Source organism: Falco cherrug, chromosome 1 (assembly GCF_023634085.1).
Source record: "Falco cherrug isolate bFalChe1 chromosome 1, bFalChe1.pri, whole genome shotgun sequence".
NCBI classification, from domain to species: Eukaryota; Metazoa; Chordata; class Aves; order Falconiformes; family Falconidae; genus Falco; species Falco cherrug.
Window position 1 is genome coordinate 51,689,229 of NC_073697.1, and position 27,843 is coordinate 51,717,071.

Here is a 27,843-nt window from a genome sequence, read left to right on the forward strand (position 1 = left end):
ATGCAGCACTGAACGCTGTGTGTGGAAGTAGGGAGGAAAAATAGTTCCCAATTTTATCTTTGCTATAGGTGATGTAGTATGGATGGCTGTATAATGCTTTGACATTACTGTCTCTCTTGAATTTGTATGAATCCTATGGTAACGTAAACATTAATGTTGTACTTATACAAGGATAGTCTGATTTTGTAAGACCCGTTAGCTGTATGGAAGCTATTCTAAAAGCTAATTTGGTGTGAAAGAAGGTGTCTCGGAGGGGTGAGCCTTCAGGAAGCAGGCTGGCTCCTTTGACAGACTTGGGAACAAGAAGAGCTCACAAACTCATGTAAACAGGCTGAGGTGTCACCAGCCTCAGCCTTCAGCAAGGAGATCTGAGTCGGGGAAAACATTTTATGTTGAGTGTTTTTTGGTTTGTGTTTTTTTTTTAATGTAAAAAAAGATTGGTTCTTAGTGTAAAGAGGCTCTGTAGTCTCTGGCCACACTCACTAAAAGCTCATTGAATCTGTTTTTTAACAGCATTAATGCACTTGATATTTAATGAACACAGAATGTCATTCATAACTTTATTAGTTAATTATTGGTAGTCTTTAAGGATGTAATTTCACATGGATAACTCTCCCCATATGATTGCTACTTCATCCCAATCATCTTAATTACCGAGAAAGTTTTTGTATATCTTTATTATAAATAAGCACCATGTAGGATAGAAAACATAATTTGCCTACTTTTGAACACACAAGCAACTGTGTCCTGCAGTTGGCACACCATATTTGTCACCTAAATCTAGTAAATGCTGTAACTATTTTCCAAGTGTGTTTTGTGGTGTTAAATCAACTGTACAAACAAGCCACATTCACGTTCTTCCGAAACGTCCATTCAAGAATTAGTATGCTTCCTACTTCAGAAAAAAAAGAGAATGATTAGGAAGATTTTTCTTTGCATAGACAATCCAATTAAAACAACAAGGTGTCACGAATGATATCAATTCCTATGAAAGCACTGTTGTATGATGTGCTGCCTACCAGCCATTTGTAGGCCCTCCTGGGAGTTGTGGTTTAGTAGTCTACAGTAAGGCAATAGAGAACAACTCAGAAACAAACTTCAATTCTTGACCTGTTTTTGGTAGCCCACTACTGCTGACAGAAGTTTAAATGAACCCCAAGGAGTGACTTGTTATGGAGATGCCAAACCAGAAAGCTATAATATGGAGGAGGTAGGGAAGTGAGCGACTACTTTTATGTCTGTCATTGTTTCTAGTACCCAGATAAAAATTCTGTGTTTTGACTGTCAAAGACATATTTTATAATAAAAATGAGATTAAAACAGATCAAGAAAATTCCCATCAGTATTCCTGGTAGTGACTGAAGAAGTGTTTGTGGGCAAGAACTTGCTGCTTATTAGGATTTGATTTCTGCTATATCAACCTAAAAGTTGATACTAAAAAAAAAAGTAGGGAAAAGCTCCTGAAGTAATTCTGTCCTCTTTGTTTGTTCACTATATAAAGAATGGAGATGGTGTTTGCACATTTTGCTAAGTGTACATTGCTGAGGATATGTAGAATGGCTTGAAAATGCCACGTCATAGTATTGTAAGTCTTTGTGTTCAAAGGGTATGCCTCTGTGGTGTGATCTGTGCTTTTTGTACCTCAGGCCATGATGCATTCACAATGTTTTACATTGAAGCTTCCATCTAGATTCTTTTTTTTTTTTTTTTCTCCTTCTCCCATTCTCCTTTAGTGCAGCCACAGAGAAGGCATCACATTTTCTGGTTGTAATATGGTGTAGTAGGTGAAGACTGAATGGGTAAAGTAGAGAGCAAGTGATGTATATTGGGTACCAATGTTTGTTGCTGATGTGACATGTCGACAGCAAGAACAAATCCCGTTCTTGAAGGGCTTTGTCTATGCAGCTTTTATTTATGTGTAAATAAATTCTTTGCTCTGCTGGAAATCCCAGGGGATCTGGTACCAAAGCAAATGTCACATCCTAAGAAATCAAAGACTGGAGGCAAGAATGGGAAGATGCCGTCTTCTTGTGTGTAATTTATATGCCTGACAAATAGATGTCTTACTGACAAATTACACCTCAAATTAATATTATGGATATAAAGCTTTAGAGTAGAAAACAAGGTAGTGTAGTAAAATGTGATGGGTTTTTTTGAAAGTACGTTTTTTTAAATACTTGAATATTTGGTGGTAAGAAGGAACCCTTCCCTCCGTCCTCTAACCTGTCGATTAGAATAGCTTCTGAAAAAAAGCCAGTGGTAATGTACATTCCCGTTACAAAGCATTTGCCAAGCAAAATTTCTAGCAGCTACTGGAGAGGACTCACAGATATGCTCGGCACTGTATTCCCAAAGGAGTTGTCATTTATTTGGGTCATTCTTGTCACTGGCTACCATGTTTTCTGTTTAGTCATTTTAAAACCAAAAAGCCTTGTTTCTATAATGTCTTCAAAATTTAGATCAGCTGTACAATGATCTAGGGAGGGCTTCTGAAACATTCTGGGAAACTGCTTTGTTGTTAGCACATGCTAAGGATGTGAGTGTTGTTTATCTTATTTTTTTTTCTCTGAAGATTATAGTTGGACCCTACCTGTTACTGTTTGAGTTGTGAAGGACAGGAGGAAGGGTTTGGAAAAAGGAGTTCTTTTGAGATCCATCCTGTGGTGACACAAGTCGAGGCGGACTGAAAAAAACACTATGTCTGCATGGCTGGGTTCGGACAAAATGGCCTTTATTGTTTATACAAACTATTTATATATCTTAGACAGTACAGGTGTTAGACCCTGATAGGTTTTTGTGTCCTTCTTGCTTGCTATTTGCTGTTGCTATAGGTGCTGTGGTTCTAAGTTCCGTTTCTTCACATCCTGTTTACATACCTGACAATTTGTGGCTGTCTTAAAGGTACATGGCTAAGTCCTTGAAGTCAACTAACTTGTCTGCAGACCAGCTGCAGACCCCAACACCACCCCCACCACACACACATTCACCACCCCAACCCCCCTTGCAGTCTGCAGGACATGTGTTTATGGACTGCACGTGACATTACCCCAGTTGTCAGTGGAATTGTACTCAACTGTTCTACTTTCCAAGAAGAATTACAAAATATCTTTCCACCTTAGTAATTATTTTTTTTTTAAACCTTCTGCAAGCAATGCACTGTGTTTAAGAGTTAAAATGGACTAAGGTTCCCCATACGAACAGATCTCACTGAAATCTCTGAGAATCTGAATGCTTTCTTATTCTGGGAATCTAAAGGAAAAGAGTAGGTTGGCGTCAGTGTTTACTCTCTTACCTTTAAATTTATATTGCTCCCAAGATATGAAACTACCTCATACTATGGAATAATGTGTAGGAAACAGAAATTTCACCAAAGATTCTATGTTTGTAATTAAAAGCCCAAATGAACAAACTTGGATAATTTCTAACCTTTCCTAACTGGGAAGTGTTTACAAGTGTTGCAAGTCATTTCCATGTAAACAGAAATAAAAACCTTCATTTTTATAACACTGAACTTTTGTCTAGAGAGCCATTATATATTAAAGAACACAACTGAGTTGACTTTCTCTATTTAGCATGTACTGCCATAACTACAGGATATGCATATGTTGGTGACTTTATTACCTTGAGTGAAATTAGCAATTTATCACAGCTCATCTGTCAAATGATTTCTGTAATAGTTTTGGCTCCTGGAGTTTATGGTGTGCATGATATATTTTGAGTTGAATGAATTTGAACAGGTGTGGTTTATGCTCTGTTTGTAGGTTAACAGATACATTTCCACAGCAACAGCTTCCCCTCTTTATCCTTCCCCCACTGCCATTCAAAGTAGATTTAGTTTAGCAGTTACTGGAAATGAGAAATTAAGTATCCAATTATTTTAAGTTATTTTTGTATTACTGTATCTTTTAAGAAGCTATAGGAAGATTACTGAAGGATTATTGGGTTGTAGGTTTCCAGTGGTTGCTGGTTATTCTTTGTGAATAGCACTCTAACAATTTCTAGTAGCTGGCATAATTGAATGTTCTAAATTTGCCATAGTTTTTTGCAAGACAATTGCCAAAGAAGGGGGTCATCTTTCTTAATCTCACTTGTATGCTATGCCACTGAAACATCCACTTTAAAAAGTGGATATTGTCACTTCACTGTACTATTTTTATTATATATGCTATTATTAATGCAACTTGAAATTGCAGGTTCTATATCTATGTTTCATCCTTCTCTCAAAACATTCATAAACACTGTTCTCTTTCTATAGGGAGGCCAGTTGGCCAAAATATGTATCTTATTAACGTACTTTTTATTTCAAAATTTACTAGAGAATTTAAATACAACTGTTAATGATGAGTTTTCTAAAATCTAAGAACTTCTCCTTTAGAAGAATTGGTATCATGCCATAAATAGATCTGCTAAAACAAGTACATTTTTAAATGTAGACAACTTACCTGGATAACTTGTGACTTTGAAGTCATGGGGTTTTTTGTCTTTTTTTTTCTTTGGAGTTGTGTGGGTGTTTTCTGTTTTGTTGTCATCTTACCAGCCTGATTGCTGTCTTTACTTGCTTTTTACAAGTCAGTACTTGTTTCTCTTAGATTTTTCTACATTTACATGTTAACGTGGGAAACCTTCTCTTTCCCTTTTATTCAAATGTATTCAGATTGCTTCCTGAAGGCCAGAAGAAAGCAACAAAATGTTTCATTATGTGAAATAACACTATCGGGATATTTACGAACAGGGCAACTCAAAAAGGATGGTGAAGATAAGGTGAAATCAGAGGTATCTGATGTCATAAAAAATAGAGGCTCTTGGTCTCCCTCTTCCCCTGGGGAGGTTTGTTACTATATAAATAGTTCCTCTTTTCCAACTTTCTGTGCTACTTAAAGATGCTGACTAAGCTGTTTCAGCACTTTGATCTCCTGCCATGATCAGGCCCTAGCTGTACTTTCATCCTCTTCAAAAGTATTCTCTCCCAGCAGTGAAGCTGGCCCTAAGGAAATGAGTATGCAGATTATTATTTTTTTTCTTACTTCATTAAATACTGCCTTGATGGCTGTCTTTATTGAACAAGTAAGTTCATAACCTTAAACAAACCACTGCAAATGAGTACAATGCTTCCCAGCAAAGGGAATAGTTTGGGAGTTACATTTTTGGGACTGGTACTGTTGGATACAAGCCTGATGCATTTTATGTGAAGTACAGGTTTTTGTGAAGGCTTGAACCATGTACATGGTAATAGAGATATGCCTCATGTTTCAGTGCTCTCCCGGCTCCCAGCTCTCCTGCCCAAAAAACAGGGAGTTTGATTCTGTGCCATGTGCCAGCCCTCTGCTTTGGAGATCCCAGTATGGCCGTGTTTGCACTAGACATTGCTGAAATTTGTTTGTCTTGTCCGGATCACTTTTACTCAATCACTGGCTTACACTTTAACACAAAGGGTGTACTATGAGAAGTTTTATCATTGAGGAGACTTTACTCTCTTTGCGTACCCCACAGCATAAATAAAGGTGCTGTCACAAGTAGAGACTCCAGGAAATAGATGATACTCATTAAGGAACTTGAGTTTCTTCTAGTCATTAAGCTTTCAGAGTGCTGTTTTCCATAAGGATATCTCCATAAACATAATTTTCTTTTTGTAAATAGGTTTTTCTGTGCATGGGAAATATCAATCCAAAATAACAATTAGTATATATATCAATAAGATTTGAGTGTTTCCCCTTGTGATCAGAACATGTTGAAATAGCATCAAGAAATGTGAAATGAAGCAATATGAAGGCTTTGTGCATCTCTTCTTAATGGCTTTTTTCAGAGAGGAAATTGTCATCGTTACCTTTGCTGTACAAGAGAGTTATACACAGAAGAATAGAATTCAGGTTTTCTGAAATTCAGTCTTGTCCTCTTTTCAACAGAACACATGATAACTTCCTTATGTTGGTATATTTTGAGGTTTTATAAAGATCCATGACAGTGGCCAGTCTGTATGGGACAATTTATAAGCGGCCACTGTGACAATTTAAGCCTGTAGGCCAAAACCAAGTAACCTGTGTTGGAATGGAATACGAATGTAGTGTTAGCTATGCTGCGTTAACAGTCTGGATTGATGTGGTCTAATTGGCAAGTAGCTTTGCAGTTTTTGTCTTGCTTTCATTGAGGGCTATCTAGTAAAAAAACGTGAAGTAAACTCTGCATATGTGTTCTTAATATAAAGAAGAGGCCATGCTTGTAATTCTGCATGATAGATTATTCTGCTGCATTGTTACCCTGTGTATATATTTTTTTTATTACATTGCTACCATCAAAGCTGTTAATCAAATTTGATTTGTATTAAATCTCTTTTCTTTTGTTTAACAGATGATGTCACTAATATTGCTCAGAAATCCCTCCTTGCTGATGAAAAAGAGAACGTGCTAACAGGACTAGGCATTGTGGTGTGGAAAGTCCCAGTACAAACATACCTAGTGACTTAGCTACTGGCGCTGCTCAGTCTTCACCCCTGTAAGCTAAAATCAAACACCGCTGCCTCAGCAACCTGTGGACAAAAGAAAGGTACTGTGCATTGCAAGCATGTTTGTTGGGTAGAATGAGAATAAATCTACAGTACAGATATGATGTTATCAATTTATTAGAGACAATATGATTTGAAACTTCAAGTTTGAATTTTTTTTTTTTAACTGAGCTATATTTTAAACCCAACTAGATTTTGCAGGCAGTAAAATAAACCAAATCTCTACAAAGTTTTTGTCTTTGCTTGAATATGATTTACATAGAGACTTTCTATATTCAGTGAATAAATTTATTGATGATACGAATATTTTCCTACTGAGATTTTTCTTTATTTACTTTGTAAGGCATTCCCCTGCCCATGGCATCTAAAATGTGCGGTACAGAAAGTTGTTCAGTGTCCTAAGCTTATCATTTGCTTGCTAACTTGACTGCTGTCTTGCTTCATCTATACCTGTCACCATTAATAAGAAAGACTTTAGTTACTTTTGTCTCAGTTGGATGCTAAGCTTCTTTGATAGACTTTCCAACCTTCTGTTGACTTTTGTGTTTATAGTATACACGTGTCTGGGTGTTCAGAAGGCAGCTATATATACTATGCATAAAACCCCACCACAATATTTTGTTTGCTTCAAGGATCATCTACTATATGGGGAAAATTGTCAGTTTCCTCCTACTGGGAGGAGTTTAGTAAGGATGACAGTTTAACACAGTGCCTAATTCCTGGCTTTTTCATCTTGTGGTAGTCCTGTAGTGGAACTGCAGTGATGATACAGCTACTAGGATTAGAAATGTTAGGAGAACTGGGCAACCACCACTCTGTGTAACTGTCCTTACTGTGGCAAAATGCCACTGGCCCCTGGAAATGATATTTTAATCAAGATTAATGTTGCAAATATAGTTGAAGTTCGTCAATAAACTGTAATGCAGAAAGAAAAGGAAAGCAACAGTAACCCAGGAAATATCGTTTCCTAGTAGATGCTTTGCAGTTTGTGTATTCAAATTGTTGTGCCTCTGCTGCTCATCAATCTTGCCATTATATTTGATATAGTGCATAATGAAAACTTACTTTTCATTTCTGAATGGAAGGGTAAAGTATGACCTTAAGTAAGGCAAGTGTTATGGGTAATGACATCTGTAGAGTGCATGATCATTACTGAAAAATTAATGAAGAAGGAAAGAGTAAAGTGAACAATACAGGGTATAAAACATGCCTTAGGGTCTGTCTGGGTAGTATTTGCTTGTCATCTTTGACACTCAAATACAGCTAATAGTTGATTAGTATCTTTGATTTTAATGCTTCAGAGAATTTCTTTGCAGTATAGTCATTATAAAGTAACATTCAGAGTGAAAAAATATGTCTCAAGTAGTTTGGTGTTCATTAACTAACTTTTACTATAGAGAATAATTATAATAACTAAGTTTGTTTTGGGGGCAACAGATAAACTAATGTGACCCTAAATTTTCTCCTCTGTAATTGGGAGGGCAGTGCAACATTTACTTCTGATTGGGTTTAACTCTTTAGGGAAAATGCATGAGAAGCTTCAGTCATAGATGTATATGGAAAAAATAATCTTTGTGTCTACTTAAAAATAACAGAAAGTAGATGATGCTGATTTTGAGAAGAATTAAAATGCTGAACTCTAAAACTAGCTGTTGAATATTATAATTTGGCTCTCTGCTAAGGTGCATGTGTTTTGATTTTTAAATTTCAAAGGAATGCTATTTAAAGTTATGCTTTTCCCCCTCTGTTGTCCTTCAGTCTGTCCTGTTCCTGTACATCCAAACAGTTGAACATAGATTAACAGATTGATTTAGACTTAATATTTTATTTAGGTGACTCTGCATAATGAAAATGAAATGCTTAAAACATGAGTCTTCAACAACTAATGTATTTTGGAAAGTGATTTTTGTCACATGCAAATTATCCATAAGGATAATTCCTATTGGAACTAGCTTATGAAAATTTGAGCAGAGGGATTTCATCCTCTGGATTGCTTATGCACATTTGCCGAATGCTACAGGGAAAAAACCTCCCTATCTGGTCCCTAGCTTGTCTTACTTGATTAGTCATATTTCTTGAATATTAATTTATTTGGCTAGACTGTTTCTGATATCTCCAAACTATCTCTTTGGAACAGTTCTGTAAACACAAACATTCTTGCAGGTATGGGTGGACACTTTGCTTTAGTGGAAGACTGGCTACTTCTGTGAAAAATCAGGATTACTTCAGTGTGTTGGGTATAGAGCCAGGCACATTTTTAAAATGGCTCTTTGTTTGTTTTGCTGACTGATCATGAAATCTACCAAAATTGATCTTTTCCCCCTCTCTTTAAATTTACATAAATTAAATAACAGAAATTAAGATAAACTTTGGTATTACTGTCATATTTGCAATTTTTTTCTTAACATCCTTTGAACAATCTGTATTCAGTGATCCTCTGTATAAACATTACTTCTGTTCCCTGCCATGTAACTACAGATCTATTACTCTTCAAACAGAGAAAACAAGTACTATGACATACTTGCATAGAATAGTTTCTCGTACTTAGAAATATAAGAAGGTAATACATTTGAGTAGCTGGTAGCTGTACAGCTGCTGGCAGAATTCCCACGCGTCTTTTACCGTTAGATAAGTCTGTGGCTGGTAATGGTTGTGTTGAGATAAGATAGGTAATGTTTCTGAGCAAGTTTTTCTGCTACCTTGGAAAGGTCTTTCATATATGTGAGACTCACTGCCTGACACTGAGCAGAACAGATCTTCAGTCTGTTATGAAGATCCTTGTATATTCATAAATGAGTATGAATTAAAAAGAAGGTATGAACTATAGCCTACATGATATGCATTCAATAAGTAATAGTGAGAGACCATGAAGTTGGCAGTTTTGATAATCCTTTAGGATATACTGTCCTTGTGCTTTTTTTTTTTTTTTTTTAATAAATAGGCTTTCTCACGGTTATGGTCATCTCTAGCTTTTTGTAAGTTTTTCACAGCTCTTACATTAATTTATAACTTCAATAGCTCTGAATGATGTGTTGTGAATATTAAATAGCATTGATAATGTGCTTTGATTGTGGCAATATAGGGGGGGTGGGGGAGACGTGTTTTATGCATAGCATTGTATAAAAGTTGATTTCCAGGAGAATTGTCTTCAAGAACACTACCTCAACACCTGAAACTTATCCTTTCCGAAGGAAGCCCATCCTGTGCACATACACACAGATTATACATATTTATGTTAACTATATTATGGGGTTCTTTGTATTACAAGTAGTCTTAAGCAAAAAAAAATATTTTAAAATGTGCCTTTATCCGTTTCTGTGTTATAATTAACTTGGACAATAACAATCGATTTCAAGTTGTTGCTCAGTGCTGCACTTTTATAATAAAGTACTCTAGGGTAGCATAATGCATTATTTTGAGGAAAGCTTTTTATCATACTTTTTTTTTTTTTTTTTAATCCATGGAGACCTTTCTGCTCCTGTTCTGCCTTGTGTGATCTTTTTGCACATGCTATATTTTACATAAGATTTGGAGTCAGTGTGCCTGAGAAATGCTACATACTGGAACACTTCCATCTCCCAGCTGAGTTCACTTTTTATTTAGTGTGGACTGTGTTCTGTGTTTGTGTCAAAACCTAAACTTCAACAGAAGTAGAAAGTATACCTCAAGTTTGCTTGAAAAGTTACTTCAGATGTGAACATATTTACTTGAATCATATTAATTAACATTTCCTATTCAAAAATGAATTAGTAGCTCTTGTGTGTGTTGGTTATAGCAGGAAACAGAAATGAGGAAAGCAAAATACGAGGAAGAATTAATGTCTCGTAGGACCGTACATGTGAGTATAGAAACTGAATTGACTAAAACAGACCGTCAGCCCAGCAATGCTAGTTAGCAAATACAATCCACAACAATGAAGAAAGAAACCTTTTCCTTGGGTCTGGATGGAGCAGAGTAGCATAAATATACTTTGGAACTGCAGGATTGACCAACAACAATCTAATTTGTGTTGAAAAATTGCTTGCTCATCAGAGATTTTAATTTGAAGATACAGGATTAGCATAGGGTACTAGATGGTGTCATTTTCAGGTGTTCTTCTAAGTTCCGTTTTATTCACTTTTGATCTTGAAGAAACACATTTTGTCAGTTGTGAAGTCTGAAACTTACTTCAGTGATTGAATCTCTGTCATGCTCTTTACCTGAATTATTTTTAGATATTTAGAGATTGTAGCCAAACTAACAAACAGATGTATTAAGCATTTCATGTCTGGAAAAAACCCACCATATTATCAAAACCAGAAGTCTTACTGGCTATTGAAATTTCATCACGTTTATCATTACAGCGCCCTGCCCTGAGGACAGTACTTGTTCATGGTCCGGGAAGAATTCTCTCTAGTTAAACTTCAGGAAAGGGGCATAAGAGAAGCTGACAAGTCAAGTTTAAGAGTGTGACAGACTAGTGTATGTCTGAGGGGGATTCCGATGTAGAGAGAATGATGGTGTTTTCAGGTGTGCTCTGAAGTCAGGATCATCAGGGATGCAAATCTGTGTTTAGTCCTGAAGGTGACCAAGATGGAAAATGTTGACGAGTGGAGAGGATCAGAATTAATTAAATCGTTTGAGTAAGAGAAAAGTTTAAATTTGATTAATTGGCAGCTTCTGAACATGGTGCTGTGCAAGCTTGATAAGCCTCTTAGCCACAACCCTGCTAGCCTGTGCACCACTTCCTGCTATTAAAACCAAAGTAAAAGTCTGGGGGAGGGAAATAAATTCTGGTTAGCTTATGTGAAATCTAGCTTAAAATTAAGAAATGCAAAGGGGAATCAGGTGGAGGAATACACTGAGATGTAAATGACCAGTGTCCAATCTGTAGCAGAGACATTTCTATTGCCTCATTGAGGAGCTTGCCTTTCTGTATCGAGGAAGTACTTTATTGCCTTCTGGTTGTTTCAAACAAGAGATGGAACAGAATACAAAAGATTTGCAGAACGTTGCTATGCTTCTGAGACTTAACCTGGTATTATTTGCCTTTGGGATCAGTTGCACTTTATTCTGTCTGTTCAACAGTGGCTGTTTAATATTTCTGTTCTTTTCAGAAAACTGTGGAAAGCTGACTTCCCATCGTTCTCGAGTAAACTTGCATTAAACTGCTTGCAAGAGCACTCTTGGGTTGTAACAAGTCGTAACAATTTCCTGCACAAGCATAATTTTATATTTCCACAACCTTACATTTAGTGATCTATATGTGAATAAGTTTTTTTGAAGTTAATAAAAGTCAATGAAAGAAGAGGTGGAGAACAGTTTCCAGGTGTACTGGCTGTTATTACAACCCAAGAAAAAAAAGAGAAATTTGGTAGTAGAAGGGAAGTGGAGAGTATTTGGGCATTTCAATTACCTTCCAGTGATCAATCTAAGATTTAAAAGCAGACCTTCTAGTCAGGACAGTGAAAGGAAGCCCATTCCCTAGCTATTTGCTGGTGAAGACCTGCATATCTCAAAGGAAACATCTAGTAATTTCCCATCCTTAATCCCCTACATTTGGGAAGTGTTAGTGAAAATCTTTATGATTTGACGTTTCCAGATTTTTACTGCTACAAAAGTAATAAAGAGTAGATGTTTGTAGCTTAGCCATTTGAATTGATATTCCCTGGGAGGGGAAAGAACATGGTCACACTTGAGAGCTCCCAGTTTTCATGTTTTTCACTGAAACAGGTAGTGCTTCAGCATTCTCCCTTTCCTGTACAAGGGCTGTGTATCCAGGTAACAACTAAATCTTAATTTGTGTCTAACTTTCAGCTCCCATTTTATCATTTTTTCTTCTTCCTTTTCTGATATGCACTTGTCTTCCTTTACTTTCTTCTGTCTTTGAGAACTGGTGGTTGTGAGGAAAGGATTCTGCAGATAGGAGTATTATTTGACAGCAGATAGGACTGTTATTTAGACTAGTTGTAAGTGGCCTACATAACTGAGAAGATTAGCTCTCTCTCTTCCTTTATTAGAGCCTTCTTAAGCAGGCTCCATTCTGGTAGTCTGTTCCCCAGGGTATATGCCTTCCACCCCCACCCACCCACACTTTTCTGTTTTGGAAACAGCTAGTCAAAGTTTTGCTAGTATAGCTTTGCTATTTAAGCAGTGGAAAACTGCACTGTTACTGCCATAGCTGTGCTAAGTTCAACCTTAAAGCAAAATCTTGTTCAGAGATTCACCTCGAGTTTAGGGAGATGATGGGTGATGTGCAAAGAATATTTCTTCTGGCAATACCGATTTCCATGTTTTTCCAATGAGTCTTCATTAAGGCTAAGTGTACCTCTAAAGTCACTGCCAGGACCCTAACTTTTGAGGTTTCCTTCTGCCACCTCTTTTTAGGGTATGAGGTAGGGAGGGGTACAGAACTGAATACTAAGATCGATTCATAGCAGAAATTTTATGGGTGTTAATGTATTTTTACACAACTGGACGCAAAGTTAGGATTTCTACCTGTGTCCTATTTACATGATAATGCAACCTCAATAAAGATTTTTGTCCATGGTCAAAGATGATTTACAGAACCATTTAGACCTCGCAGAGAATGGCCTGCTTTGCGGGCACCGTAGGAAGGAGGTTGTGTTCTAAGGAATGAAGTGTAAGAGTCTTTTAATTCAACTGCAGGGACTCCTGGAAGCTTTGGGTGACATGTGACACATCTTGGCCTGAACTTTACATAAAATGCTGTACCATCTTAATGCTTTACTCACTGAAACAGTATACTGAAATGAAAACAATTTTTTCCAATGAAGGGAAAATGTTATATAGGTAAAAGGGATAAGGATGTTTTCCTCAGAGTGAACAACGAATCACTTTTTAATTCCCCTAAGTGACCAAAACAGCCTGACTATGACAGCATTCAGCAATTTGAGATACACTGCCAACTGTATCAACCCCCTTAAGATGGACGCTCAGCTTGCTTACTAGTAAGCTCAAAATTGCATGTACAAGTAATGTCTGTTCTGTGTCTAACCATTTTTTTCAAATTTAGGAAGCTTTATTTCCATATACATATATAATATATATGTTTGTGTGCATAGAAATTAACCAAAGCTTCAAAATACTTTGCGATGGTGTAATCTGGGCAGCAGTCAGGCTTGTAGTCTATAGTGGCTTGTCACATAATTCTGGAGTTTTGTATTTATATCTAATTGCATGTTTCTCTCTTTCTAAGCTGAATTATGACAGAATGTGTCTTTTTTTAACATTCTGTAGAAGCTATCCTGAAAATCATGATTTTGATACATGTATCTGAATAAAAATATTTTATGCAAGTCTTCATGGCCACCACATTCAACTCTAAGCATCTTCGGAAAGAATATTCATGCTTCTGATGGCCAACTTGCCAAAAACCTTTCCAAAAAGCCTGGCAGAGTTTGAATAAAATTTGCTGACAGTTACCAGAGGGATATTTTATTGGTAGTCTTCTCACGGTGCTGAAGCATTTTCAGTTTGTGAATATTGGAGGATGGTTCAACAAAGAAAGTCTTCAGATCACAAAGTTTCTCCTCTGTGCTTTTCTTGTGCTGCTTTGTGCCTGTCTCCGTTCTGCTTAAGCTCAGAAAGAGATGAAATTTTGCCTCCAGGCTCTTGCTGTATTACTATCTAGCTGTGCTTTTTACTGGCTGCGTTTTTACTGTGCATTTTACTCCCTTTTGGAATTTAGACAGTTGAGAGAGGAAAGAAGCTATTGTCTGGTTGAAATATCCAGTTTAAATATTTTATCCGAGGCGATTCAGTTGCATCAGCCAGTCACCAGACTGACTTAAACTCTGTTTGCTCTAATGAACATTCACTCAAATATCAATACTTGAAATACCAACATTATCTGGCTGATTATCAGAGCACTGTTATGAGAAAGTTAACAGATCTTGTGAGAGAATTAGTTTTGTGGGTTGCTAAACTGACTGATTCCTGCCAACTAACAATTATGAACTTTTTCTAGGTTCTCATAAGTCTTGTTTTCATAACCCCTGTTCAGTCTCTCATATTTTAGTATTGTCCTCAGGATGTCTTTCTGAGGTAGGCAAGTGTAATACCTCTTTTAGTGGAGATTAAGTAATTTGTTCAAGCTTGTACAAGGAGTCTGTGAAAGAACCATAGATCCATCAAGCCTTAGCCCAGTTGTGGCCCATAAAATAATCTTTATTATTATCATTATGCAGTTAGATTTGAAATTAGATTTGTATGTGGGGTGTCTTACTTCAAGAATGTTGAAGTTGAGCAGGAGTCCTTAATAAAGCAATTAAACATAAGTTTGAGGTCCTAAATCCCAGAGCACAGGGACATGCTCTTGGGGATTCTGTTGACTCTTCAAAATTTAAGCAACAGCACCACCAGCTCTGTACTGTATATATTTATCTTGATCTCAGGAACCAAGGAACTTAACTTTAAGGTGGAGTGTGATGGCACCTTTGGCAAAATGAAGCATGTTTGTTGTGTTTTTTTTTTAATCAGTCTTCCTGTATTACTGGAATAGGCCAACATCTTCATTTTGACTAAGAGTCCTGATTTTAAGGAGATTTGTTGAAGTTAAGCTGCCCCTTGGTAGGTGAGGAAGTTTTGTCATTAACCTGCTCAGTGTTATAATTTTCTTTATTTTGCTGACCAGTATGCTCATGCTGCTCTGCACATAGCAGTGTATATCTTCTGCAATGGAGTAGTAAGGTGGGAATGTGGGCTGGCTAGCACAATATGAGTTAGCTTGCAGGTTTAGTAAATGTGATTAATTGCACACAGTAATTATTGAGATCAGAGATGGTGGAATCAAATCACACGGTCTCTGTTTGCTTCACTGTTCAGCTGGTAACGAGATCACATCCAGATATGCCTTTTCTCCTCCTTACATATACTTGATCTCTCAAGTCTATTCTATTGATTTACAAAACAATAAAGTAAATATTGAACATTCAGTGAAGTGTTGGACTACCCTAGTTTTTATCCCACTGAGGTTCCACCTCTCTCTTGAGTCATGAAACTGGGAATCTGAACCTCTCTCCCTGAGCCTGTCAGTTGTCTTGCACATTTTCTACTCCGCTCTCATCCCTGAATTTTTCATTTTTCCAGTCTCAGGTTTTAAATATTCTAGCTCTTTACAATACAAATAATAATAGTGATGGTTTAAAAAAAAAATATCCAAATGAACTTTCCTTTAAAAATCAGATACATAATTAAACAAAGGTGGACCAGTATAATCCAAAAGCCTAAATTTGGCAGGATGATTAATCTGTGGGTTGTCAGTGGCAGTGAGTAGAGACAGGAATCTGTCTCTGTATTTGCCATTTATCTAGCCCAACTGGAAAACACTACAACTTTCCCTTTCTTCTTGTTTCTGTTTTTGCTTTTAAGTACTGTGCATTAAAGGGAGTACTGCTCCTCAGTGGAAGCACAGGGGTCTCCCTGCATCACACCCAGGGTACAAACGGAAGGGTAGGAGGCTGGACATGCATTGTACTACACAGCAGGTGTCTTGTCAGGTCTCCTGTGTATGCTCAAAAGAAAGGAATTGCCACAGAGATCAGAGGAACGGCTTTGCCTAGAGCTGACTCTCTCGAGCTACACTTAACCCACCACCCTAAAGGGCTCCAACTGTGTAACAGAGCTGAGTTTGGAAGGCTGTGGAAGGGAGGGTTTTGTTTTATCATTTTTAGTCACATTTGAACTTCTTGTGCTACTTTTTTATTATTATTATTTTATGTGTGTCACAGGACTGCTATTTTTAACATTTTGTCTCTTAATATGGCTAGTAAGTTGGTTGTAATGCTTAATCCACAAGATAGTGCTACAATTGAAATTGGGTAAATATTAATGAAGAATGATAATTCATTGAAGCCAGTGAATATATATATATATACAATATTTTTTTTTTACTTTAAAGGCCTGGGATCAAGCTCATAATTTTTTGAAAAAGGATTTGGTTCAAGCGTTTACTAACTTCTAGTACATTAAAGTGTTGTGTAGCGCAGAGGGAGTTGCAGAGTACATCAGTGTAGGGTCTTGAAGGGGTCAGCAGAGCTGGGGGGCAGGTATGTTGCAGCAGCGGTTTGAAGGAGATCTGGGTCACTCCCTCTCCTCAGAGGGGCTGTATTCGAGCCACTTTTCTGCGTGAAGACTATGCAATATTGTATAGTGAGACATCTGTACTGCTCACTGGGCTCTGCACAGTTACAAACAAGCTGTGGTGTTGTGCAAACATTCGTTGTGTATATTTGCTTTGTTTTGCCATCCCATTATGTGAATTTGATATTTTTGATTGTTCTCTACTGTTCCAGTAGATTTGACATGAGCAGCTGTAGCGATTTGAGGAGGTGATAAATTTCAGGCTGTCAGATGGGAGTCTTATGTTTGAGGTTAGCATTTTTGCACCCAAAAGGTTGCATTACTGTTGCTTGGCAGTGGAAAGGCAGTTGTCTGTAGTCACAGTAAATAGTCCACTCAAAGTTAATGTTTTTGAACTGGTTCTTCAGTTGCCCTCAAAAAGAATCCATAAAATCAGAGACCTGTTGTTCCTTTAAACCCTTTTCCATCATGTGACTGTTCTGTGGTTCCTGTTCTAAATAATTTGCAAGGATTACTGCAGATACTGTCCATTCTGTAAATAGCTTTAACACAGATTTTAAAACAATTGTGTACCTAATGAGTTCAAATTACTCTTGGTGACTAAACGCATATGTGATTCCTTCCCTTCCCCCTGCCTTGTCCTCTTCAGCTCAAGCACTGCCTTTTACTTGTGACAATCTTTTGTAAATTGAGCTAGGTTGTTTGTTGTTTGGTTGTGGTTTTTTTTTTTTTTTGAATGGGCTGCTATGTTCTTTGACTGGAGTGAACCATTAATGTACTGGATTCTATTCAATGGCCTGCAGTATTACCAATTAAAATAATAATTCAGTGTTACATGGGTCTTCGTACTAGGTATACATATATTTGAATGTGTGCATAGAGTTTAAATGAGTTTGATACACTTTTTTTTTTTTTGATGGTAAGAAGTCACTTGGAAATATATTTTATTTGCATGTATTTTAACAGATGTATATATGACACAGGCAACCAATTCATTTAAGAGAAAATGTATACATTGGTGAAATTCACTCTGAAACTTGCCAAACTCTAGTTCTGTCAGCTGCTCTGTAACAGGCTGGAAGGCAGTGATTTGTGAAGGGATGTTAAAGCATGGGTACTGATTCCTGGGGGCAATAAGAATTTTCTGAAAGGCTATGTATGGGGTCACAGAATCTCAGCAGATCACCTTTCCTGAGGTGTCATTGAAAAAAAGTGTAATAACTGCATTCATTATTGACAGAAGAGCTAAGTGGCATAACAACACTGAAAAATGCTTAGAGTTTCTCGGTGATTGCTTTCCATATAGTTTGGACCTATAGGTGTCTTGTTATGAAAGCAAGAATGCCTCAGGACTGTAGGCTGTGAATCTGCAAAAATGAACATGGAGCTATTAGTTAACAATACAAATGTCTGCCTTTGTATTTCCCCCAAAAAATCACAAGTGGCACTTACAAAAATGTTCCTCTGTGGGGAAATTCTGCATTTCTTTAAGTGGGATAGGATTTAAAATAACCCTCAAAAGCTCTGCTGTTGTAGAAATAGATCTGTCTCTGTAGGTAACTAGCAAATGGGTATCTAAAATGTGGCTAGTCCATAATAGACTTAGAAAATAACTGATAATTTGTATTTGTATTTTTGTGGCTGGGAAAAGTATTAATTTACATCTTGTAGAGATGCTTTTGCTTTTATCCATTTAGTCATGTTTTATTACATAGAACTGAGAATTGAAGCAGGAAATGTAGGTCATCTGAACCTCGTGAGAGATGCGCCTTGGGCATTGGGAGCTATGAATGCTGTTTCCCATAGTCACTGGTTTATTATCACTATTTTTATAAACTATAACATAGGAGAACTGGCAGTTACTTCTGAAGTTAACATTGTACCTGCATCCACTGCTTTATGATTGTTGGGTGCTATGATAACAATAACATTTATATATTATACATATAACATAATAAAATAAAATTTATTTTAAAATTCGTGAACATTCGGAATTGTGTTGTACTAAGAATGTACTTGAGTCTCACGTTTGCAAGCATAATAAGATCTACAGGTAGCAGGCTCTGCAGTATTATAAGAGAAATGCTGAAGTAAAATGAAAAAAATGAAAAACACTATTGAAGTGGAGGTGAAGTGTCTAGATGAAGGAGCTTCCCCCTGCCCTGTACCTGTGATTTTGCTTGGTATTTCAGCTGAGATGACTCATTAACAAGTCCACCTTCCAAAAATCATGCTGAAGCTGAATAATGTTGTTCAAGACTTCTGAATCAAGACTGGAATGCTGAACTTTGCATGACACCATTTAGTATATTTTTCTGTGTAATTTGATTCATATTTCTTACTTGACTTTATGGGTGTACTTACTACTCCTGTTGATTACTGTTTACTACTGTAAAACTCACTCTCTAAAGCTATAACTATCCACTTATTTTCACGTATTCACTACAGGATCATGTTTAAAGACTCAATATTTCTTTAAATGGAGGGTGGTTTTTTTTTCACCAGAAACAATTAAGTTCCTTCTTTTCTTACTTTTAGGTAATCAAAATTCTTTGATGCTACACTTTCCCGTTTTTGCAGTAATTATTTTTTTTACTATTATGTTTTATTGATATTTGATATCTAGAAACATCATATAGCAATTTGTGACTTAGTTCTAGACCTTTCTTGCTAAAACTAGGGAAGAGATTGAGGTAGTGATAAAGTACATCCTTTAAATCCATAAAGCAAATAGAAATTTGAAGTTATGACTGGCACACTGTTCAGCTGACTGGTTTTCCAGGTACACATCAAGCACAGTTACCTCACTTTCTTATTTTACCGATGGACAAGCAAACACCTCTATTACTTAAGCGTTCTTTATTCCTAACTGTAATTGAGATGGGGGCAGGAGGGATCCAATGAGGTTAAAACTCAGTAGCTAGGCCGGTGAGGGATGTTTTTGGTTTCCTTAACTAAGTTAATCATCTACTGAATTAAATCTTATGTAATCTGAATGCATCAGGAATTTTGTTACTTACTAAGAATTTCAGGAATAGTTCCTCAGTAGTACCCAAATACCCCTGATAGCCTTTGAGAAGAGGAACAATTCCACCATTGTAAATGTTGTGGAGTTACAGATTGGATTTGCATGTCTATGTTTTTTTAGGTTTTCTTTACAAATTGACCAGGCGAATAACACTAGCAACAGATTTTAAATACAGATTTTTCCATACAGTTAAGGGATTTGGATGAAATACACTGATTAAATAGTCTTTAGTTTTAGCCTTTAGCATCACAGAAACTCTATAGATTAATAACATTAAATTCTTTCATGAAGAACAATAATTCCTCAAGTTTCTTCTACTCACTGAAGAGTTGTTTATTTCAGGTTACTGTAAAAATATTGCTGACTTTTCTTGAATAGTTATGTGCTAAATCACCATAGCACTAGTGTTTATTTGTTTTCCAAGATAGGTCTGGTACATAAATAAAATCTAAATTTAATTCAATTTCTGATTTTTTCATAAATTATGTATTAAAAATACTCAATATAATGAATTTAAGGAACAGATTAAATTTTAGTGCGTAGGATAAATTGTTAGATTATTAAGTTTTGAAGGCAAGACACCTGATATGACAAAACAAAACAATGATTTCACTTAAGTTTAGCAAATAGTTTGTATAGGTGGTCTTTTTTCAATTGATTTTTATAAATGAAAGAACTCAATGGAATGTTGTCAAACAGACTGAGGCCTGGTGTCCTGAGTTCTGTTCACTTTTCATCTGATTTGACTTGCCATTTTGAGCAAGACATTTAACTCCTTGGTTTCTGTTTACCAGTCCTTAAAGAGGAGAACAAACCTTAGGTATTTAGTTGAACTCACCAATGGTGTTGTCTGTACGTGCCTGAGGTATTAGCTGTTAACCCTTTAGGAAGTATGTGCTAAAGAGTGCATGTGACTTTTCATTCTAATACAATTTCTAAAATAACTCCCAGGCAGAAGTGGGTTGGAAAGAACAACTGATTGTTTGAAGGCAATTTGGTAGCAATTTTCTTGGAAATACAATACTCCAAGAATGTAATTCAGTATTAAAGTAGGAACCCCTCTGCCTTGTTGGCAATTTAATGATGAAAATTATGTGGATATTTAAAATGAGCAGAGCACGTGAGTTTGGAAGCTAATTCAGCATTGATAGCATTTGTTGCTCAGTTTGTTCTTGTGGAGCACTAAGTTATTCTTAGAGGCGGGCGGGGGGGGGAAGCTGCAGATCAAGCTTCTGTAACTACTCATGAAGCAAACTAATCGTGGGATTTCCTAATTATTGGAATTAGGGTTCTTTGTCTGCTATTGATATTCTCCTTGAATATTACATAAAGCTGTTTTAAATAATTGAATACTTACTAAGCTTAGAGGCATGCTGGGGAATGAAAATGAAGTTAAATACCTTCATGTTTTGATTACAGCATTTCAAAGAGTATCAACCTTGAACATAAGCAGGTTTTAGATATATTAAGAAGTTTTTTTCCAGTTTTGTGATACCTTTTCCGTATATTCTGTTGCTGTGAGACTCGATGATAATTATGATTTGTAACTGATACATTAAGATGAGAAGTGTGTTCTTCTTACTACAGGAAATAATCTATTTCCCCTGAAACACCACCAGCCCCAGTTAATTTATGGTTTTCCGCGTGCCTCTTGGGACTCCTGAGCATGGTCCAAGTCAGATCTTGAATAATAATATGATTTCTGTTTATATGCTATATTCATCAAAACTGTTAAGAGTTTTATTTCTGTGGACAGAAGATTACAATGAATAGGATTTAGAGAAGATGGTGAAATATTGTGTAACTTATTTTCTGAACTATTTATGTCAGTTTGGTACACTATGCAATATACTATGTACTACAGGGAAGTTCAGTGTGCTTTAAAACTGGATATTAAGTCTGATGTTTGATTCTGCCTAATTCTGTTCCCACTGCTTTGTTTCTTCTAGGGCATGAGAGATGGCTCCCACAATGGCAGAGATTTGCGTGAAAGATTTTGTTGAATGCTACATGACTCTTAAATGCTAAAAGCAGAAGGTGCTAGCTGCTAGCTCAGCTTGGAGCAGAAATTTATTTTAAACTTCAGAAGTAATTATGTCAAAGAAAGGTCGTGCTAAGGGAGAGAAGTCCGACATGGAGATTGAAGCCCTGCAAGCTGCTAATGAGGAGCTACGAACTAAACTAACCAACATCCAGATAGAATTCCAGCAAGAAAAAAGCAAGGTACTTGTCTGTCTATATTTTGTGATTGTTCTTCTTAATAGCAGCACTGTTTGAAACCAGCAGAGCTTCAGTCTCAAACATTCAGTACTAAACTGCATTACCCTTAAAAGAAACACATGACAAAGGAGTGAAATCAGAAGAGCCACTGATGAACTGAAATTGGTGCCAACTATTTTAAATAATGTGCAAAAGGAAATATCCCCAAACATGCAGTCACTGAAATTTGCAGTCACAATGATACAAAAGGCACTAGCTTAGTGTGACTTAAAGGCAGCAAGGGAGTTTTGTATTTGATCTTAGTACTGAAAACTGTATGTTGTAAAAAGAAGTGTCTTCAAAGTGAAACATTGGCACCATATTCAAAGCATGTCACTTTAAATACCTATGAAGAATCTAAATTAACTGGAAATCTTCTGTGTAGGAATCCTGATTTGATTTGCTGAGGTTATGTGTGCCATTGCTCTGAGTTATTCAATGATGCATCCAATTGCTAATGGAACAGATCCATCAGTATTTGTCTTCTAGCACATGTTCAACAGGTACTTGAGTCATCAAGAGAACACCTAGGAGAAATTATTCACTCATGAAGTACATACACATTTACAAAGATTAGCACTTGCTTTTATATACCTCTGTAGCAGTTTAAAATATGGTCAGACCAATAAGCTTATTTCCACTCTATTAGTTCCTTAATCTCAATTAGTGCATTTGACTTGGCACAAGACAGTCCTGGGGATGAATCCATGTGCAGATGGATTTATCTGTGTTTGGTGATATTGTTGTTGCAAAAGTGTCCGAAGACTTACCAGTGGAACTGAAAACAGGTGGTGTTCACCTTATGTAGCACAGCTTTGTTCTAGCCCTGTTTCTTTTTATTCAGGTGTTCCAAATTTTACACTGATAATCATATTCCTGTCTGTTCTAGTTTAACAGCCTTGTGTGATACTCAGCTTTGAATGGTCTTATTTTTCATATTTTAAATTTAAAACAGCAACAACTCTACAAATATAATTTTCAGAATTTATTTCTTATGAAGGAAGAAGAAACAATAAAGCATTAAGTCGTGTTTGACTGATACAATAGCTTCACTATATATCAGCCAACTAAATTTGTGTTGCCTTGGAAATTTTTCTTCTTCACAGACTAAAGCAAAAAATCATATCTCTTATGGGTCAACAGTATTAGTTGAAGAGAAAAAACAGATTTTTATTGTATTTAGCTTCCTCATGCAACCTCCGCTACTCGTTTGATATAATGAGAATATATTGCAAAATGAGAGTGGCACAACCTACTTGTGCTTTTTAAAACCACACACCAGTGGCTGATACTCTCTAAAATTGGATTTACCAGCTGATAAATTGTATTATTTCACTGTCATTTTTAGCATCTTGGTACTTCTGTTTGGAAGGAGACTGTGAGCCTGATGGCACATCTCATTTACATTAGTACATTTTTCTCTTTACTTATCTTGTCTTATTTCCTATTTTGTTCTGTATCACTTTTTAGGTAGGAATATAGATATAAATTTTATTATAATTTCTTAATTGCATTTAAAAGAGCCCATAATTGTGAAGTTATCTTATGTCTTGGACAGAAGAATGAATTAGTTTTGAGGTTTTAGATTACTCAGATTCTAAAACAAATTACAGAAAGATTACATGAACCCTAAGAAGAGTTTAGCCCTGATATGCTCCCAAGTTTGATGCTTCACCTGTAATCGTGTCAAGTTTAACTCGTGATTGAGCTAAGAATAAACTGTAGCTACAAGACCATGACAGTTGTAGGAACATTTTCTATAACTAGTCTGCTTGTTTACCTATATCTACTCTGCCAGTTTGGTTACTTGTTCATCTTTCTGCAGTTTTAGAATTTCATATTTTCTGGTGTGTTAAGGTTGTCATAGGAGATGCATACGTGTATTGCATGCAGAGAAATGAGTGAGCTCATATATGTACTGTGCAGGCAAACATGAAAGAGGAAATTACAGCCAGAGTGCTCTAAGATCCTACCAAATATACAGTGCAGTCTGTAGTAAATGCTGCGGTATGTTGTAGTGCATTTCTGGGAGGGTGGCAGGGAAGAGTGCTTCAGCCTCTTTCCCTCATCTTTGCTACGGTGTTTGCTTTAAATCATTTAACTAGAATTGAACGGTGTAGTTTATTTATCGCCATCAGGGCAACAACCTGCTCTCTGTCTGTGCAGCAGTTATATAGAATGCCTTGAGTGACAAGATGAAAAATCTCCATGGCTTTAATTTATTCATCTTTAGACTGTAGCTTAAGAATGAGTAACAAAACCTACAGAAATTATGGCTTAGTATCAGAAAAGTAAAACCACTGTGCCTAGAGAGTTCTACGTAAATTAGATAGCTTTATTGGCACAGAGGTAAGAAAGAGTGTATTGAAGCTGCTAAACATACAGCTCTTATGGCCCATGGGACGCAAACTGTATTAGGAAGGGTAACAAACTCTTGTGGGGCCAATTAATTTAATTCTCCTAAATTATTTTGTCCCTCACATATATGCCTACATTAATGATTTATCTGAGGAGAACCTTCTAACTGATGAGAGACGTCAGAAATGGAAATTCGTCTTAACGTACTTCTGCCTGCAAATACTGGTTTCTCGGAAATAAACTTTTACCCAAGAGACATCCAGATTTTGTGCATATTTTCACAGTTCATTTTGTTTGTTTGAGGTTTTTTGGCGTTTTGTTTTTGTTGTTTGTTTGGGGTTTTTTAGCCATTTAAAGAGATTTCTCCTGTCCAATTGTTCCCTTCCATGGTTGTGTGATACCTGATCCAAAATTTATATGTTTGCAGTTCTTTGAATATACATCACTTTGAGGCTTGCTGGTGGCATTATGGGCCTCTGACTTATGAGCGGCTGGATTGATTTATGCTGCCTAAACAGTGCAGCAATAGTTGTGGCCTTGCCTTAGTTCCTTTGTACCATTTCTTGTTTTGGGAACACTTGCCTGATAGGCTTGGGCAGCCTGTTGATATGTAACGTTCTCCTGGAATTGTAGGTTTGCTACCATCTGTGGAGAGCCTGGAGAAGGAAATGCATGAACTGAACAAGGGCTCAAATACTGCCCTCTCTCTGCTGGTGGAAATGTTTGGCTGGAAGACATCCAAAATTTGGATATTAAGTAACAGGAAAAGTTGACAGAAGCACAAAAATTGTACTTATTTTAACATGAATGGAGGCAGGATTTGCTGGAACTGAACCTTGAATAGTGGTGCAGTAAGCAGAAGGAGCTGCAAGCAGAAGGAGCTGCAGTGAATGAGTGTGGCCTTGGCAGTCAAACTCAAGAAAACATGAATTAGCTCAGGTTTTATAAATGCCTGTGCTGCCAACCATGAATCTTTGGGAACAAGTATTACAAAATAACCGTTTCTACTGAGATGGTTATCAGACATTAGAAGACAGTCTTCTAATGCTTCAGGTAATACTTTGTTCTTGATAGCAACATGTTAGTGTTTGCTGTCGCTATTGCTCCATCTTCACAGAGTCCTGCTATTGCTTTTAAATATCCATATTCTACTTGCGACTGTACATTTATAGAGTTGAGAACACAACACATCTAGGAGTCGGGATAAATGACATGTTTCAACTCCATTGCCACTGTATCACCTCACAATTTTATAGATTGTTTTTGTAAGTCTCATGCTTCCCCCAGATTAATTCAGGTTTTTTGAGCTTTGATGTCAGTTGTTGAATCTGTTTGTAACAGTGATTCTTTGTAAGTTGAAAAAAAAACTATTTTTAATATCTCAAATTAAAAAAAAAATGAGATAGCATGTCAAACTGTCAAAGCAGCTTTATTTACTGAGGTTTAAAAAAGTTGTATGGAAGAGAGTTATGGCCAATATGTATGGAAGAACTCTAAATACAGCAGTTGATTTGAGAATCCATACATGCTGAATGTACATACAAATGAATGTTCTTAATGTCTGCCACATGTGGAATAAGAGAATAGTTGGTTGACTTACTGAACTATAAGGAGTGTGCTGAATAGCAAAGAGGCATTAGGGTATTGTAATTGGGAAGGAAATATGGCAGCCCTCTTGGAGCAGGGAAGTGGATGAAGTATTGGTAGAACCATGTGTGGTAACTCCTGGCACTACTTACTGGGATTAAAAGGAAGCACATCCTTTTGGGTAGGTTGTTTCCTGACAGTAGTTAAAGGACATTTGAATTCAGTTGTTCTCCACACTTGTTATAACAAGATCACTAAAATGAGAGAATTTTGGACATCTGCCAAAAATTGGACAGGAAGTAACAAAGTCATTAATAGTAAATGTTTTGGTGTTACTTCAGTCAGAGTTCCAAATTAAGTGACTGAATATGCCAGACATGATAATGCAAATTCTAACCCAGGTAAAACAGATACTGGAGAGGAGTAGACTTGGCAGAGTTTGACTTGATGATCTTAAAGGTCTTTTCCAGCCTAAACAAGTCTATGATCAATAAATGGGTATTAAGCAATGATTATTGTTAATTTGGAAGAATCAACAATAAATTATGATAAATAAACCTTTTAGATCGTATGTTGGAAGAGGAAGTGATCTAGAGGAAAATTCTACTCAGAACTGTAGTAAGGCCTTTAAAATGAATGTACCTTATCAAATTGTATATCTAAACTGTTTAAGTCTGGTATAAGAGGACAATCACTGGAGATTTCAGAAGTTCCTAGGGCATCCAAACATAGCACAAGGAAAAGAGATAAGTTCCGTATATACAGATGTGAACAGAAACATAATTTTTCTGATCCTTTGATATTGTCACATAGTCTTGAGAGTTTAGGTTAGAAGATTACCAGAAGTGGAAAAGCTTAAGGCAAGAAAGCTTGCAGTAGCTGTGGTGATTTTTTTATTATTTATTAATTTAAAAAAAAATATTAATATATTTGTTACTGAAATGGGCATGCAAGAAAAGGATATTTATAAAAGTGGACAGAATAAAGAGTCAAAATAGGAGATTTTTTCTATGGAGAAGGATCAGTGAGTAAGATGGTAGATAAACAAAGCAAGCAGTAGAGGCAGATGGACTGGGAAAACAGTGACTGAGCATATTGGTTTTGGCTGGGATAGAGTTAATTTTCTTCATAGTAGTTTATGTGGGGCTACGTTTTTGATTTCTGCTAAAAATAGGGTTGGTAACACAGTGATGTTTTAGTTACTGCTGAGCAGAGCTTACACAGAGCTGAGGCCTTTTCTGCTCCTTGCCCCACCTCACCAGTGAGTGGCTGGGGGGGCACACAAAGTCAAGAGGGAACGCAGCCAGGACAGCTGGCCCCAGTTGACCAAAGGGATAATCTATACCATGTGATGTCGTGCTCAGCAGTAGAACTTGGTGGGGGAGGTTGGTGGGACAGCCACTGCTCAGGGTCTGGTTGGGCATTGGTGAGTTGGTGATAAGCAATTGTTCATTTGCATCATCTGGTTTTATTTTCTTCTCTCTTCCCCCTCCCTTACAATTTTTTAAAATTATCATTATTTATCTTTAATTATTAAACTGGTTTTATCTCAACCCATGAGTTTTTTTCTCACTTTTACCCTTTGAATTCTTCCCCCACCCCACCATGGGGAGCAGAGTGAGTGAGTGGCTGTGTGGTTCTTAGTTGCTAGCTGGGGTTAAACCGTGTAACTGAGCAGTGAGTACAAGTTCCATCAAAGCAATGTCTGGTAAGGTGGAGTCATGTCTGACTGCAGCTTCTGCCACTTCTAAGCTCTTATTAGATGACAACGAGATTTGGAGAAGTGGTTGCCTGAAAGCAGAACAAGGCAAAACAGGTCAGGTACTTGGACAACTGGAAGTGATAAAAGCTACATTCAGAAGATGCAATATGATGTTATAGTTCAGAAAGAAGCCAGAAGATTTCCTAGGCCATGGACTAATGGGACCACTGGTCACCACCAATAAAAAAATTAAATCATGCCTGAAGGTTCTCCTGAAGTCTTTCACTATCTTCCTTAAGTTTGAAAGATCTACATTTACAAGTCTAA

General features: G+C 36.7%; 1 protein-coding gene across 4 annotated transcripts in view; it reads left to right on the top strand.

The window, feature by feature from the left end:
* Positions 1-27,843, top strand: part of JAKMIP1 (janus kinase and microtubule interacting protein 1) — a 249,801-nt gene that overhangs the window by 47,810 nt on the left and 174,148 nt on the right. For 2 of the 4 annotated variants that reach the window (XM_055708150.1, XM_055708125.1), the window contains exons 2-3: positions 6,346-6,540; positions 21,560-21,833. In XM_055708150.1, coding sequence (XP_055564125.1) covers positions 21,705-21,833 — 129 coding nt within the window. In that variant the 5' untranslated portion in view covers positions 6,346-6,540; positions 21,560-21,704. Of the gene's footprint in view, positions 1-4,654; positions 4,828-6,345; positions 6,541-9,213; positions 9,314-21,559; positions 21,834-27,843 lie in introns of those variants that run through there. The other 2 variants (XM_055708144.1, XM_014285318.3) reach the window with 2 other exon arrangements.